Below are 15,924 nucleotides of genomic sequence, written 5' to 3'. Positions count from 1 at the left end.
TGTGACATGGGTGACCATATTTAAAAGTAAAAAAAAATAAAAATCTTTTGAATAGAAGTGCAGCAATACTAAATTATCCAATACACCTCCATTGGGACACATCAAACTTAGGGAAGATTGCACATTTGTCACTACCAAAGTCTATAGGTGTAAATTTAACTTTAAGAAGAACCTTACATGTCATTTTTTGTGGATTTTGGTATGCTTATGTGTTGGGGTTATAAATTTGAGACAAGTGTTTAAGAAATCATGATATGGAAAGACTTCTTGTAAAGAATTTTTTTTAAAAAAATTAAGATTTAATTATTTTATAATACTAATTGTATCTTTAGGTTTTGATGGAAACAAAATATGATGGAAAAAAAAATTAGATTTATGAAAGAGTGTATAAGAGAATTTATACTTAAATTAGGGTTAATTTGAAAGGTATTATGGTTGATCTATGATAAAAAAAAATTTTAATTTTTCTTTATTATTATAAATAAAAAAATATCGAATCATACTTATTTTACATCAGTATATACTTTAATTATTGATATATCAAATTTCTTTTGATTTGAAAGTTTTTCTCTCCTCCACCACCATTGATCACTAAGCTGATCCAAGAGATCATATGACTGCCACTTTGTTCCACCTGCATTCCTGTTATGCCCTACTCACATTCCAACAGCCTCGCCAACTTTGATTACCTCTTGACGAGGGATTGCAGAGTTGCTTGTTCTTCAACTTGCCGGAGAAGATTTGCTGGGCTCTGAATAGAAGCAATAGTAATTAACGTCCCTCAGAGAGATCATGTTGATCTTATGTCTATTCCAATTAAGATGCTTCTTCCCCAACGGGGGGACTGAAATACCACCAATCATTTCGATTGACATAACAACCATAAAATACAATTACTTAGTGTTTATGTCATCATCAATGAATTTTTTTTCTCTTAACATAAATCAAATTATCATAAATAATATATTACTTTTATTTAAATTATTATTTTTCTTATTTATATAGTATGATTAAAAAATAATTAAAATTAATTTTCTTAATCATATGAATAATTTTATCAATCGATTAAATTATTTAATTATGATGTGATTTTTAGAAAGTAAATAGTTAGAATTTTATTTTTGTGTGTGAACTATAAGAATTAAATATTATAATTCTATTATTGTGTGTGAAAGTAAATTATAAATAAATTAAAAATAAAAAATTAATTTTTTATTTATTTTTGGGGATGGACTCATATTCTCCTTTATAAAAAGAGCAAAGAACGTCCCCTCCATCATTTCTCAACAAACTTAACAGTGAAAGAATATAAGAGAGGATTTCTCGATTAGGTACGATTTTTTTTTCTTTTGTTTACTAACTTTTGTTCATATTTTAAAATTTTTAATATTATAATTTGTATGATGCATAATAATATTTTTAATTTTAAAATTTTATAATTAATAAAATAAGAATTATTGAATTATGATATTATAATGATTAGTCAATTTAATAATATTTTTAATTTATTTTATTATACATATTAATATTTTAATAAATTATATGTAAATTTTCATAATTAGTTTTAAATTTAGAATCATGAATCTAAATTAGTTAATTTGTAGAAAAAATAGATTTATGTTTAATTATTATTTTATAATATTTTTAAGTATTGCTAAAAATATTAGAATATAATTTCATAAGATATATTATATCGGAGTTTAACTTAAGTTAAGTTGATTGGCCAAACTAACCCATGTGACCAAGAATAATTCAGCCCATGTAGCTAGGTATAAGTCAATTTATGTGATTAAGTATGACCCGGCCTATATGATCATATATACCCTAGCTCATATAGTCATGTATGACCCAACTCATGCAATCAGGCATTTTTTAACCCATATGGCTAGGCATAACCTAAGTCATAAGTCAAGCATGACTTAATTTAATGGTAAGGCTCAATCCAACTCGTAAGTGAGGCTAAACCCAACCTACAAAGGTAGACCCGTCCAACTATATAACTTGCGTTAGATAGTGAAACCCAACTTGCTCCTCAATCCAACCCGTTGTATCATAACCCAACTTGCTACTTGTGAGGGGCATGTACGATGCACGTGACCAATCAAAGGCTTAAGTGGGTAAATTCAGCTTGGACTAGTGCTAATATGATATAATCTAATTTTTTCTACCTTTATTGATTTGAGCTTGTTAGTTGACTAAATCAGATATGTTTGATTAATTCAAGTCAATTTAGGGTGATTCTAGGGTAACTTGATTGATTCAAACCTATTTGATCTAATTCAAATCAATCAAATCTAACTTAAACCAGTATAGGATGATTCTAGACTAGTGCTGGTCATAGGTGCCTTGCAAGTCAATCACATGAGTGATGACATGTGTGACATAATACATATTCTTTTTTCTTATTATATTATTTGACATTTTAATACTTTATATTGCTTGTTGCATGAATATATTGTGATGTCCATGAATTTGTGCAATGAGAATCATATCATAATGAGATCACGATAATGAGACCGATTCACCTTTAAACATAGACCCTAAATAATCCTAGTCATAGGTTACTCAAGAGGGACATCAAGCTAATCGGACAGACTGTTGTATTGTATACTCATACATATGATGGAAACAATTGGTCCTCATATATGCTCGTGTGAGGACACTAGAGATATAGTGCAGATGCTTATTGGAGAATGAGTTCACTGATTAATCCACTCACGGAATGCTAGACGGTTGATGATGCCTTGTCAAATATCGATTTCGTAGTCATGATGGTGTATCTTATCCTTAGATTTAAGACACCAAGGATGTCTTGTATAAGTACTTCACTCTTTGATACCAAACTTATAGGTCTGTAAGTTTCAAATCTAGCACAACCGGTCATCGTTAGTGGTAGCCAACCTTATTGGGGCTATTGAGTGTCGATAGAGGATTATCTACTCTCGGTGTATGAGAGGAATATCCCACGTATTGTATTTTTGCTTAGATAAATCCCTCACTAGGGTTATTTGGATTGAGAGAGAAAGAGTTCTCTTGGTGAATCCGATTAGAGCGAGACTCGAGTAGAAACCATATGAGCCTGATTGCACCATGCCCGATATATAGTCTATGGGGTATTAGATGAATTATGGACTATAGATACATAGTAACTGAGGACAGATAAGTCCAATGAATTGGATTCCCCTATATCGTCTAGGTAGTGGCCTAGTATATTCATAGTTGATGAGTCGAGGGAATTATTATAGAGATAATAATTCATTGAACCAGAAGAAATTCTAACGGGTATGACTCATGATTAACTCGATATTGGGCCTAAAGGGTGTTAGTCATAAGTGCCCAACAAGACAATCACGTTAGTGATGACATGTGTGACTTGACACACAATCTTTTTAATTATTATATTTTAACATTTATCACTTTATATTAACTATTGCATATATGCTTTTATATATTACAATGTCTTTGGATCTATGCAACAGAAATCGGATCGTGATGATATCACTATAATGAGACCGATTCGTTTTTAAGCACAGATCCTAAATAATCTTGATCATATGTTACTCAAGAGAGACATCGAGATAACCGGATAGACTGGTGTACTGTATACCCATCCATATGATGGATGCAGCTGATCTCATAGCTGCTCGTGTGGGGACACTAGGGATATAGTACAAGTGCTCATTAGAGAATGAGTTCACTAATTGATCCGCTTACGGAATGTTTGATGATTGATGATGCCTTATTGTTAGACAATGATTCCGTAGTCCCAGTGGTATATATGGTCCTTAGACTTGAGATACCAAGGATATCCTGTATGAGTGCTCTACTCTTTGATATCAGACTTATAGGTTTAGATATCCCAGATCTAGTACAACCGATCATCGGGAGTGACAGTCAACTTTACGAAGGCTTTTGAGTATCGATAGAGGATCATACACTCTCGGTGTCATGAGAGGAATATCCTATATATTCTTACTAAGATAAATCCATGGTTAGGGCCATTCGAATCGAGAGAGAAAGAGTTCTTCGGGAGAATTTGATTAGAATAAGACTCGAGTAGAAACCGTATGGGTTTGATAGTACCATATCTAGTATACGGTCTCCAAGATATTAGATAGATGAGGGACTGTAGGTACACAGTAACTAAGGATAGACAGGTCCAATGGATTGGATTCTCCTGTATCATTTGGGGATTACGATTTAGTGGCCTAGTACATCCGCAGTCGATGAGTCGAGTGATGTCTTTGGATCACACATATATGATAGACAGGTATGACTCACGGTCCGCGAGAGATAATAATTCACTGAGCCAGAATGAGTTCTAACAAATATGACTCACAATCAGCTTGATATTGGGCCTAGAGGGTCACACACATATGGTAGGCATTACGATGAGTAGAGGTTCGAATTTGAGATATCCGTCGGAGCCCCTATCTTAATGGATATCCAATAAGCTAATTAATTATTGGATCCCATAGACAAGGTCCAATAAAAGCCCATGAGAGATTATTGTATAGAGATTCACTAATCTAAGAGGATTGGGTAATTAGATGAAGATCCAATACCTAATATGAGAGGATCCATTAGGGTTATGTTGACAAGGGACCTCTATAAATAGGAGGGATTCAGTGGTTCATAGGTTAGCCTTTGTTTGCCTCTCATATTCTCCTCCCCCCTCTCCACTTCAAAGCAGGCTTGAAGTTTTAAGGAGCGTCATCACAGCCATGTTGTATGGATCACCGCTAGAGAGGAGAGCGCTTGACCTCCTTCACCCTCTCCTAGAGATCTGCAGGGATTTCGAGATATACGATATCCCTAGGTAGCACAATCCACTTTATACGCAGTTTTAAGTTTTGTGGATTTTTGCACACAAATCTTCGTATATCGACAAATAAATCTGTGGGAAATTGACGATTTTGTTTTCTATTCTTCTGCTGCGCATGTGATGTCGCCTCCCAATATTTCCCAACAGAGGGTCACACACATGTGGTAGGTATTACGATGGGTAGAGTTTCAGATATGAGATATCCGTTGGAGCCCCTATTTTACTAGATATCTAATAAGCCCTTGAATTGTTGGATCCTATGAATGAGATCCAATAAGAGATAATAAGAGATTATTGTATAAAGATTCACTAATATAAGAGGCTTGGGTAGTTAGATAGAGATCTAATACCCAATATGGTATGATCCATTATGGTAAGCTAATAGTGGGCCTTTATAAATAGGAGGAAACCAAAGGATCATAGGCTAGATTTTTTTTTGTTGTCTCCTCCTATTCTCCTCTCTCTCTCCTCCTCCTCGTATTGTAGCCTCTATTTGGGGTATGTGGACAACAAAAAGGGGTAACCCCTTAATTGCATAGTGCGCGTGAGGAAAAGTTTTGGGCAATGATTTAAGAAACGTCTTCGTAGCCCCTATCGTGTGGATCACCACTAGAGAGGAGGGCATTTGAATAACTTCTTCTAATCTCATAGATCTGCAGGAATTCAGAGACATACGATCTCCTTGATAATTCTCTTAAGCGTAGTTTTTTATTTTTACGAGTTTTAGCGTACCAATCTTTACATGATGATAAAATCTTCTTTTCTACGAAAATTCTAGGGTTTTATCTTCTATTGCATATGTGATGTCGACCAGATTTCCTAACAACTAGTATAATAAAGATTTAATGTTGGTTCCATTAGGCCTTCTTTAAATTGGAGTTGATTCAAGTCAATGGACTTATTCCAAATAGGGTTTTGGTTGATTAAGAATTATTGGGAGATTGATACTTCATGTCTTTATGATTTGATGAATTTAAAAATTTTATCTACTATTTAAAAATGATTAAAAGTTTTTTTTATTAAATTAATGATATTGATGTGATTGTTATTGTGTCGTTCATATAACTATGCTTAATCATCCATATTAAAAGTGTTATATGTGAAAAGAGCTATAAGTCTATCATAGTGCAAAGCCACCCATGACATGATTTAGTAAGTTATATATCAAGTACGATCATTCATAATCTTTTTATCCTACTACTTGTTAGATGCATATATGAATTAATGAATGCTCATGGTTAAACTATGCATCACTGTTGAGGACAAATAAGGTAATTATTTTTGAGGGAATGTTTCCATCATCTGTTATTGGGATGAATATTTCCCTACTTAGGTGGGTGAGGGATATTGCTCTATCTCTGAAAGAGTACACTATCAAATATGATGTACATTTTTGTTATCTGATTGTATGTATTATATGATTTTATTTACAATATAAGAATTATTATTATTATTTGATATATAAGTTTCATAATAAATTAATATTTATTATTTTATATTAAATTATTAATATTTATATATGTTTCATGAATATTAAATTTTTTAAAAGATTTTTTAAAATTTCCTACTAACATATAACATACGTGGTTATTCTAATATATTTTTATCTTATATTTATTTTCAGATTAACACTTGTAGACCTATTAAAAAAATATATTTTTATAAAAAAAATTAGTATCACCAAAATATGAATTTAAATTTAAAAAAGTTATGATAAATTATGAATAATAAAATAATGATTTTTTTTTTATAAATATGAGATGTGATAGCTTAGACCAATCACTTCAAGTCATATCTTGCTTGTCAAGGATAAACCAATCATAATTAGTACTAGAGAGTTGTGAGAAGAAATGCAAATAGGAGTTTCAATTAAAGAGTACGAAATGATCAATACAATATCTTTTTTGTATACTAATCTGAATCAAGCATAGTGGTGAATGTATGTATAACTATGACTCAATTAACTTATTGAGCTTTAGTCACTAACTCAAAATGATCACATCAAAATTAGTTAATTTAATTTTTTACCTGATTACAATGTGTGACTAAGTTCAGCCAACCATATATTTATATTGTGGTTGGCTGACCATGTTCCTTAATAATTAATTTAAGGAAGAGATCAATTTAGATCATTCTTCAAGATTTGATCAGCCAAGTTTGTGCTATTTCCTCCTATAACTCAGCCTTTAATGAGCATGAGATAACACCACCTTAATTCCTGCAACACAACACCATTGGAATTACTATATTGGCAGCTCAGGTGGCTGATGTAAAGAAAGAGAAAAAAAGAAAAAGGCAAAAGCTAAGAGAAGGTAACTTGTTCTTTCCCTCAGCCTGTCATGTTTCCTAATGATGGTATTCCTTCTGTGGACTTTGCTTTCTTAAAGCATACATCTTCTGCTTTTTATTCTCTATGCCAATCTTAGAAGTATCAGGCTGCACAGGGCCATAACTTTGTCTCCGATCTCTTGGTTCTTCCTCTCACCATGAGAGATCTTGCCGGTTGCTTGGCGAACCAAGCTGTCAGAGTTGCAGAAGCCACATGCTCGGTGAACGGGCACTCGTCGGTGGCCGAACAAAGCCCGGTTCAGAACACCATCACTTGCTTCTACAGAACCACCCTCTCCACCCGGAGGGAGCTGCACACCGGCGTCACCTGGTCCAAGTACCCAGCCGGCTCATCCCTCTCTGTCATGGTCGAAGACAGCTCCTCCTCCTCGTCCTTCTCCGGTACTCTGATCAAGCCCAATGTCGTGAATTCCCAGCTCCTGCGGAAGAAGAAAGGCAGCCGGTCGTTCGTAGTCGGCAACTCGGCCGTCAGCCTTTACTGGGACGTCTCCGCCGCCACCTATGAGTCGGCGCCTGAGCCCACCAGGGGTTTCTTCGTCGTGATGATCGCCGACGCGGAGTTCGGTCTGCTGCTCGGTGATATGTGCGGGGAGTTCGTCAAAAAGCTGGAGAACCCGCCACCGATCGCAAAGTTCTTCATGTCGAGCAGGAGAGAGCAGGTGCGCGGCACCACTCTCTACGCCACCAGGGCTCAGCTCGGCGACGGGGGGAAGCAGCACGAGATAACGATCAGGTGCAAGGGAGACGAGCTGGACGCCGAGGGCTCGGAGATCTTCATCTCCGTCGACAAGAAGAAGCTGGTCAGCGTGAAGACACCGACATGGAACTTCCGAGGGAACCAGACAATATTCGTGGACGGATTGGCCGTCGACGTGCTGTGGGACGTGCACGACTGGTGGTTCTGCGAAGCCTCGCACTGCGCTCGCTTCATGTTCTGGCGGAGGAGCACGTCGGAGATCAGGCTGTGGTCGGACGAGGAACTGGCGCCGAACATCTCTGGGTTCTCTCTATTGATCCAAGCCTTCAAGAGCCAATGATTCTGATACATGTTCGGCCTCTTACTTCTCTATTGTTGCTTCTCTGCTAAGAGTTGCTTGATCACAGATTTGGTTGGTGAGCACATTATGTTATCTTCTCCCATATCAAACAGGATGAATCATAACTCAGAATAAGGCTAGAAAACATTTCTTTATGGTTGCTATCTTCTCTGCACTTAGGACTGATTGACTTCACTTGGCAAGAGAGTGATGGCCTTGTGCTTGTTGTTGGCATGCTACAGTTCTCTTGTTTGTGAGGACTGTTTAGCTGGCGAGCACTGTTCATTGTTCTTTCTTATTGTCTTTTGAGCTGTAAGAGTTTCGAAAAGAGATTCTCCAGCAGGACCTCTCGAGGTTTCTTTTCGTCAGAACATATTTCAGTCGATGTTCTTCTGATCTACTGGCAGGAGGAAGAGGGATCCTAAGAAGAGGGAGACGGAAAGCCCTTTGAACTCCGGTTACCATGCTACAAGAAACACAGATGGGAAGAAGACGTGGTGGAATCTGACAAAGGACAAGTCGAATCTGTGGGGGAAGGGGATGTGCTTCAGCTGGCAACAAAGGTTTTTGGCCTCACAGATGACTCTCGTCGGTCTGGTCAATAAAGGAGATAGATATACACAGTGTCACATCTTACTTTCTTTCTCCCTTGAGGAAGGTGGAAGCGTGCATGATGTGTCATTTCAGTGACATGATCCATGATTCATCATGCCGGTAAAATACATATCTTTTTTGGGATGAAAAGGCCAGTAGAATCCTCTCCTGCGTGGGACCTTCGTGCAATGAGCAAGGTTAAATTTTCTGTAGCATATATTAAATAATATAGTCTTTTTAGAAAACAAAAAAGAAGATTAATTTTTAATACGATTTATTTTTATTAAAATATAAATTGTAATGAGTTTTATTAATTAATGACACTTTTATTGTCGCTATGCGTAATAAAAATACGTGGGCCCGTGTTCAGATCCAGGTCTCGGGAAGTGGGACCCTGACTCATCGCCCACCAGGATCAAGTCAACCTCAAATTCAATTGGGCCCCACCCTGTCCTTTATAATCTCTGTGACTCGAATTCAATTAATTCACCCCTCGAGCGTTTTAGATAATGGATCTGTCGCTGCTAGCTGACATTACTTGCAAGGGTCCCACACGGCATACATATATATATATATATAACTTGGATAATAGCTAGTCAATCGCAAATTTGTTGACTTGAACGTTTTACTTGCCTCGTGAGTCGTGGTAGGACAAGTGGGTGCGACTCGTACATACGGTTGGTGAGCTCGGCTAAGACAGATCGGCTTAACAGCACGTGAGTTGCGGGTGCGATCCACTCGTCTTGATGAAGTTGGTGGGCCGTCAAAGCCCGCTTCTCGAATCTTCGTTGTCCAGCCTTCTCATCGTCCCTCTCGCTCCACTCGCCGTCGTCGTTCTCCGATCGAGCAAAGACGTTGGCGTGCTGCAGGAAGTGCCACGGTAAGCCACCCCTTCTTCCTTCTCATTGTCTCTATCCTCTCCTACTTCTCTCTAGTGGTTGGTGTGGATTCGGATCTCAGTGAGGAGGAAAAGGGCTTTGATGGATCTCTCGCATGTGTCGATACCTACTTCTACAGAACGTCTCCTATATCTGTGCAATGATTGTTGTTGCTTTGCTACTAATTGCTGTTCGTCCGGGTCTTTTCTCTTTGAATCGTTACAAGAATGGTCGACCTGTCTGTGATTTAGTTGTCACACTCTTGCTGATATTGTCCCTATTGATCTGGAAACACAAATCGTGGATATCTTTGAATTGTTCTCTCTCCCTTTTTAACCACCAACAATTCGAAATGTAAATCGTGTGGTCAGTTGGCGATGGCTTCTCAGATTGGGGATCCATATGTTTTCCTCGGGATCCAAAACCGAGTTTCTCCGAATTATACTTGAGGCCGTCGAATTCGGGAATATCTTTGTTTTGATCCTTCTGAATCCCTAATTCTGCAATTGCAATTTTATTTGCTTTTGGGCTGTATGGTTTGTGTACTAGTGTTTCACATTGTATGTTGTTCATGATTTTGCTATTTCCCTGGTACTCTCAACAATCGAGGGAGCCCTCGAATTCAAAGAATGTCATGTTTAGTGGTACATCTCGATCCATCTTTATTTCACCACTGTTCCCTCATTGACTACTGAGCTGTCGTTGTTGCGTTGTTCTTGCTTTAAATCTTAGAATTATGATCTTCTCAGTACATTTATATCATTTTCACTTCTTCTGCTGAAGATCATTTTGCATCGGTTAGTACCTGACCCAATGTTTTCATCTGAGTTTTTTCTTAATTATTAATCACTTTTTAATCTGCAACATCTACTTTTTGTGATGTTTCATTGAAGCAGGATATATAGGTTATTATGTTTAAGTTGAGAATCCTTGATGTGATGTCTGTCAAGACCCAGTCTTGTTGGCTGTCCTACTGATGCTGACCCGGAAAATAAAAATTCTTACTAAACGGTCCTGTCTAGAAGCAATTGTTGCAGCTGGGCCTGTTCTTCCTGCTAACTGGCCTGATAATTATCTGCATTTGTCCTAGTTAACAAATGACTCTCTTATAATGAGACATCTCATGCAAATATTAATGAGACATCTCATGCAAATCACCATCTTCTGCCTACGTGTGTTTCTGGAAGTCACTTTGCCAAAACTAACCAGGAAGGGATCGTTGGTCCAAAGAGGCTTATCTACTAAGGGTAGAGTGAGGAAAGAAAAAGGTGGCTGATGTCTTTTAGCAAATTCTTAAAGTTCGAGGAAGGGTCTGTTTATGTTAGACTTTTTGTTTCAAGGAAATGATTAAGCACAGTTATTATTAGGGCGAGTCCTTTGACATGCTGGTGTGAAGCAGCAACCTACTCCTGTAATTGCAGGCTTTGCTTTCGGCAACCAAACAATTGTGTGGTGATGTGCACACTGCAACTTCAATCACAGGCAGTGGCAGCATCGTCTCCGTCCCCAACCAAGCGTTTCCTGGCCATGTGCTCTTCCTGGAGTACGCCTTGGTCAATCAAGAGTTCAACATCACGCTGTGCTGTGCCCACTTCCTACAGCACGCCGTACAAGGAGGGGCCAAACGCACCTGGGTCAGCTGCCGGCGCAGTGAGTTTACCATATATGGGAGCTTGGGGACGTGGTGCACGTCCCTGCTGCTGGATATGAGCAAGCACGAGTCGTGTATATGGGAGCTGTTTCGATGCCCATGCGCAGGTTTCATGTGGTCCGGCGGGAGCGATGGGCGTGCCTCCTTGTCCTCCCCTCGTCTCGTCGCGTCCGGAGGAGGGCGACGACCGGAATTAAGCGTCCAACCCCTTCTTTCTTCCATTATTCGTCGAACTACTTCTCGCCGTGTAATCATTTCGAATTTAGACGTGATGGCAGCGTTCAAAGTGCCGCGTACCGCGACTGAGGCTCTCCAGTCGCAGACACCACGCGCACGGCGCATCCGCTTGCAGCGCTGCCCATTGCAGCCCGTCTTGCGCTTTGCGTTGTGTCCTCGGTCGCCCTATTTATATACCACACACGCAAATATAATTTTGTGCAAATCGAAGTCAGTGCTCCATAATTCTATCACGTCGTCCCATGAATTCAATCTTTTGCCATGACAATTTTGGTTGGGTAGTCATGATTACCTTGCATTGTGGTTGGTTTATCTTTTGAACGCAGCAAATTTCTTTATTGGCAACAAAAATAATGTTAGAATCTTATAATTATTTTTCATTTTAACTAAAAATTGGTTTTTAAATATTTTTTATGAAACAATAACACATGGATAACGTCATCGTATTGTAAATTCTGGAATTTTAGAATAAGAAATTGGATTTCATGGTTAAAGTTTTCTTCGCTAAAATAGTATCTGGTGAAGACAAGATTTAATTCGACTTTGAATTGAGACCTGAAGCCAATAATAGTGTACTAAAAATTTATATTTATGAGTGAACGTTTTTTGGGTTACTGATTTCGCAGAAAGGCGTTGTTCTTTGGGCGCAAATACATCAAATTCATCCACCTGTATTCCTCACACCACCGTTGTTCGCCCACAGGCTCTCATCTTCGCCCACCGAGAACAAGAAAGATATCTCGTTGACTCCATTGACTCCACCATCGAAATCCGGAGGAGATGCAGGACCATCAGCAAGCGCAAAACCCCCCGCCACGTCCGATCCTTGCTCTCCCTCCTCGTGGCAGCCACTTGGCTCGCTGCACGAACCTTCGCCGTGCTTGTTCGTCAAGCCACTTCTCCTCCGCTTCTTCTGGCTCTCCTTGGCTTTCCTCGAGCGCTTGTTGATGTCGTCCCACTTCTCCTTGCACCCCTTCGCACTCCGGTTGGTCCCCAGGCAAGCCATGGCGGCCGAGACCTCCCCCCACAGGCCGACCTTACCGCTCCCACCCTCTCCGAACTCCCCCTCCATGCTTCTCCTGATCCTGACAAGACTGGCGGTCTCAGACTCGGGCCATCTCTGAGCCGCCCAGTTGCCGTCGGCTTCATCGCCATCTTCCCCGTTCGCGCTCCGATCCTCTTGCGGTTGCGGTCTCAGCTCGCGGCGGCTTATCTTCTCCAACGCCTGTATAATGGCGGCGTCGCGCGCCTCCATCCACGCTCGCTCGCTGGCCCAGAGGCCGTACTCTCGGTCGACCCTCTCCGCTTCCTGCCTTCTCCAGTCTTCCTCCCGGGAGATCCTCGCCTGTTCCATGTGCTCCAGTGTCCCCAGCATCTGGTTCATCCACGTCTCTTGCACCTCTATGAACCTCTTGATCTGCTCGTCGACCAACTCCTCCACCTTCGACTTCCAACTCTTTCTTCCCGTCTTTGCTCTCCTCATACTTCCGTCCTCCTGTTCTCCCTCTTCTCCGGTCGATGAGGTCCCATCGAATTCACTAGAACTCGACAAGCTAACGTTCCCAGAGAACCTGGAAACCTGCAAGGCTTCTCGGTTTGACGGTAGAGCGGAAGCATAGGTAGGTTTAGAGCATGGTTGAATGATCTCGGCGGTGGCGCTACTGCTCCCTCCGTAGAGAGCCTCCAATTGCCTGAAGAACCTATAGTGCTTCCCATCCTGCCTCCCTGCCTTCCCTTCCTTGGTCTTCTTGTAGTACTTGTACAAGTTCTCCAGCTTCTCCCTGCATTTCTTCCCGCTCCTATGGTATCCATGCTCCTCTGCCAGGATCCTGCACTCGGTGGAAGCTGGATTAACATTGTACTAGTCAAGACAACAATTAGGTTAAGGAAGCAATTAATAATAGCCACGTGAGTGCTGCTTTGTGTTCGATCCTATGACACGATCGAGCTCCATTACGCAGCGTCAGCAGCTATAGGGATGAAGCAAGCATTACATCAAACATGACGCTAAGCTGTATGTGCACACCAAGTTCGGGAACTCAACAATGGAGGAAGAAGAGCTACCAGTTTGGGCAATTGCCATATCTTATATAGATACTCATACAACCCAGAGAGGAAAGAGTTGGTGATGTACCTGGAGACCTCATCCCACAGCGGACCCTTGTGGGCAGCTTCCCTGAACCTGGAGTCCAGCCGGGATCTCACCTCCAACAGGGTCAGCGTTTCCTGTCTCGGCCACCGCCCTTGACCCCCGCCACCACCGAAAGCCGTCTCGTAGAACCCAAAGCTTTCCATTCCCGGTGGCGGCAGCGGGGGAGGCGGGGGTGGCGGCGGAAGATCAACTTCGCCGCCGCGACTGCCCGCCACGAGCATCCCGTACTGCTGGTCGGGACCGGGCGCGGCGATGAAGCTGCTGTGGTGTTGGCCCAGGAAATGCGCATGGTCGGATACGGCAGAGACGGCGGAGAAGCCGGGCTTACCGGCGATTAGATTATGGAGGTCCTGCAGGTCCATCGATCCGCCGGGGAGCCGGTATGATCTTCGAGCAACCGCGGAAGCAATGGGCAAACGATGCAGGGGGAGGGAGGTAGGGAGGGAGCAAACGAGGAGGGGGAAGAGGAGAGAGGAGAGAGAGCGGGAGAGTCGGATCGTGTCGTTCACGAAAGAAAGATGGTGTGGGGTGCGGTACGGAAGGGCGGGGGAAGAGATTGGGGGGGCGAGTCGACGAGGACAGGAACATTACGTAATGTCTGAGCCAATGGGAAGAGTCCACGTGCCGCAGAGGGCGAACCGGGGAGCGCAACCCGAGGAGGGCGTGGGGTGGTGGGTGAAAAGATGACGTGTGGGTACAGTAAAAAAACTGCACTCGCTTTTGACCGCTCGTGTCCAACCCCCCACTCTGATTGCCAATGCCAAGCAATTGCGTAGATGACGATAAATAAATAAAATATTTATCTTCTGCTAATTTTGCTTATTTCAAAACACACAAAAATTCTCGTAAAATTATTTTTTAGGTTTTCTAATTACAATATAAGTGTTTTTCTGATATTATTAAAATTATTATAAAAATATTATAAATATTGTATAATATTTTTATAAATTTTGATCGTGAAAAATCGATCAAATCTCTACTTTGCGTAAACTTTATGATATAAGTTTTTTAAAACGATTCTCGTATGATTTACTAATAACAAAATCAGTTTATCATATAAATCTGTCTGATAAAAAAAATAAGGAAAAAAAGGGGGATAGATGACAGATTGTTAAGTCAAAAAACACTCTAGCTATTAAATTTATTGGATACTGTCATGTAGCTTCTCAGTACATATAGAGCCATTCCTGTGACTATGTATGTCAATCTTCCCATTCCGTCTCTCCTCCTCGTATTCATATCCTCACCTGTTCTACTTTCATAAATGAGGTGGTTAACTGATGACTTGAATTCGACCCAAATGTAAATGATCTGCTTGCAAATATCCACAAACAATTTGATATGGACCCAACTCGTTTGTCTCGAGTGCCTCACAAAGATCTCCTCCAAATCACAAGGGAGACATGATGTTATCATTCAATCCGAAAGTTCTTGTGGATGGAACGAGGGATGTTTTTGTTCCTAGTAAAATTTAACTCCACGACAAATTACAGAAACATATGCATGAAATAATGTCGTGAAAGGAATCCCATTTCCTTGTCATTATTAGCCCCCCCCAAAAATAAAGAAATAGCACCATTTCCTTGAGGTCAATCAAACTAGTATTACCTTTCTTATTCTTACCATGCATATATATATATATATATATATATATATATATATATATATATATATATATATATATATATATATATATATATATATATATATATATATATATATATATATATATATATATATTTGTACATAAAAATTATGTTCAAATAAATTAGACGAAAAAGAAGAGATAACATAGGGGGAGGAAGAAGCACTCTCGCTATATGATCAGCACCGGAGAATAAAGACGAAATGTATCTGTATGAAAATAACTTACGATCATGTACTCTAAAAATTTTAATTAAAATATTTTGAATGAGTCAAAATAATAAATGCAAAATAACTAATGAGGAGGAGATCCCATTTTAGTATATTGCAACCCTCACTTCACAAAATATTTAATATATCTATTAAGAATTTAAATTAGTTGAGATCCACGTGTCAAATTTTGATTGGTTGTTGAATATTTATCATATTAAGTCATATATAATATTTATTAAAAATTTATCTATTAGTTATATTAGTATTATATTATTTTTTTGGTAATAGGATATTTTGGCTTACTAGTCTAACAGACGCAAGAAATGAGTAGAACAGGTCCCAAT

The 15,924-nt window shown here is 39.7% G+C and overlaps 2 protein-coding genes across 2 annotated transcripts; one reads left to right on the top strand and one right to left on the bottom strand.

Annotated features, from left to right (window-relative positions):
- The first annotated feature begins 7,311 nt into the window (after positions 1–7,311).
- Positions 7,312–11,839, top strand: LOC103979573 (uncharacterized). The gene is made up of 4 exons (XM_065152417.1): positions 7,312–8,174; positions 8,619–8,808; positions 9,506–9,685; positions 11,105–11,839. The coding sequence occupies exons 1-4, from the start codon at positions 7,312–7,314 to the stop codon at positions 11,834–11,836; spliced, it is 1,965 nt and encodes a 654-aa protein (XP_065008489.1). The 3' UTR covers positions 11,837–11,839.
- Positions 11,840–12,127: 288 nt separating this feature from the next.
- LOC103979575 (trihelix transcription factor PTL) lies at positions 12,128–14,243 on the bottom strand. The gene is made up of 2 exons (XM_009395749.3): positions 13,706–14,243; positions 12,128–13,400 (listed from the first exon to the last, which is right to left on the bottom strand). The coding sequence occupies exons 1-2, from the start codon at positions 14,083–14,085 to the stop codon at positions 12,233–12,235; spliced, it is 1,548 nt and encodes a 515-aa protein (XP_009394024.2). The 5' UTR covers positions 14,086–14,243; the 3' UTR covers positions 12,128–12,232.
- Positions 14,244–15,924: the final 1,681 nt, after the last annotated feature.

Source organism: Musa acuminata, chromosome BXJ1-3 (genome assembly GCF_036884655.1).
Source record: "Musa acuminata AAA Group cultivar baxijiao chromosome BXJ1-3, Cavendish_Baxijiao_AAA, whole genome shotgun sequence".
Taxonomy (NCBI): Eukaryota; Viridiplantae; Streptophyta; class Magnoliopsida; order Zingiberales; family Musaceae; genus Musa; species Musa acuminata.
The sequence above is the reverse complement of the archived record's forward strand: the minus strand, read 5'-3'. Positions and strand labels throughout refer to the sequence as shown.

Bases quoted from the DNA above. Each gene is read 5' to 3' on its own strand.
- LOC103979573 (XM_065152417.1), top strand. From the start codon at position 7,312: ATGAGAGATCTTGCCGGTTGCTTGGCGAACCAAGCTGTCAGAGTTGCA. The intron at 8,175-8,618 runs GTTCTCTCTATT...ATCTACTGGCAG, and splicing joins CTGGCGCCGAACATCTCTGG to GAGGAAGAGGGATCCTAAGA. The intron at 8,809-9,505 runs GTCAATAAAGGA...CGGCTAAGACAG, and splicing joins AGATGACTCTCGTCGGTCTG to ATCGGCTTAACAGCACGTGA.
- LOC103979575 (XM_009395749.3), bottom strand. From the start codon at position 14,085: ATGGACCTGCAGGACCTCCATAATCTAATCGCCGGTAAGCCCGGCTTC. The intron at 13,401-13,705 runs GTACATCACCAA...CACCGAGTGCAG, and splicing joins CTGTGGGATGAGGTCTCCAG to GATCCTGGCAGAGGAGCATG.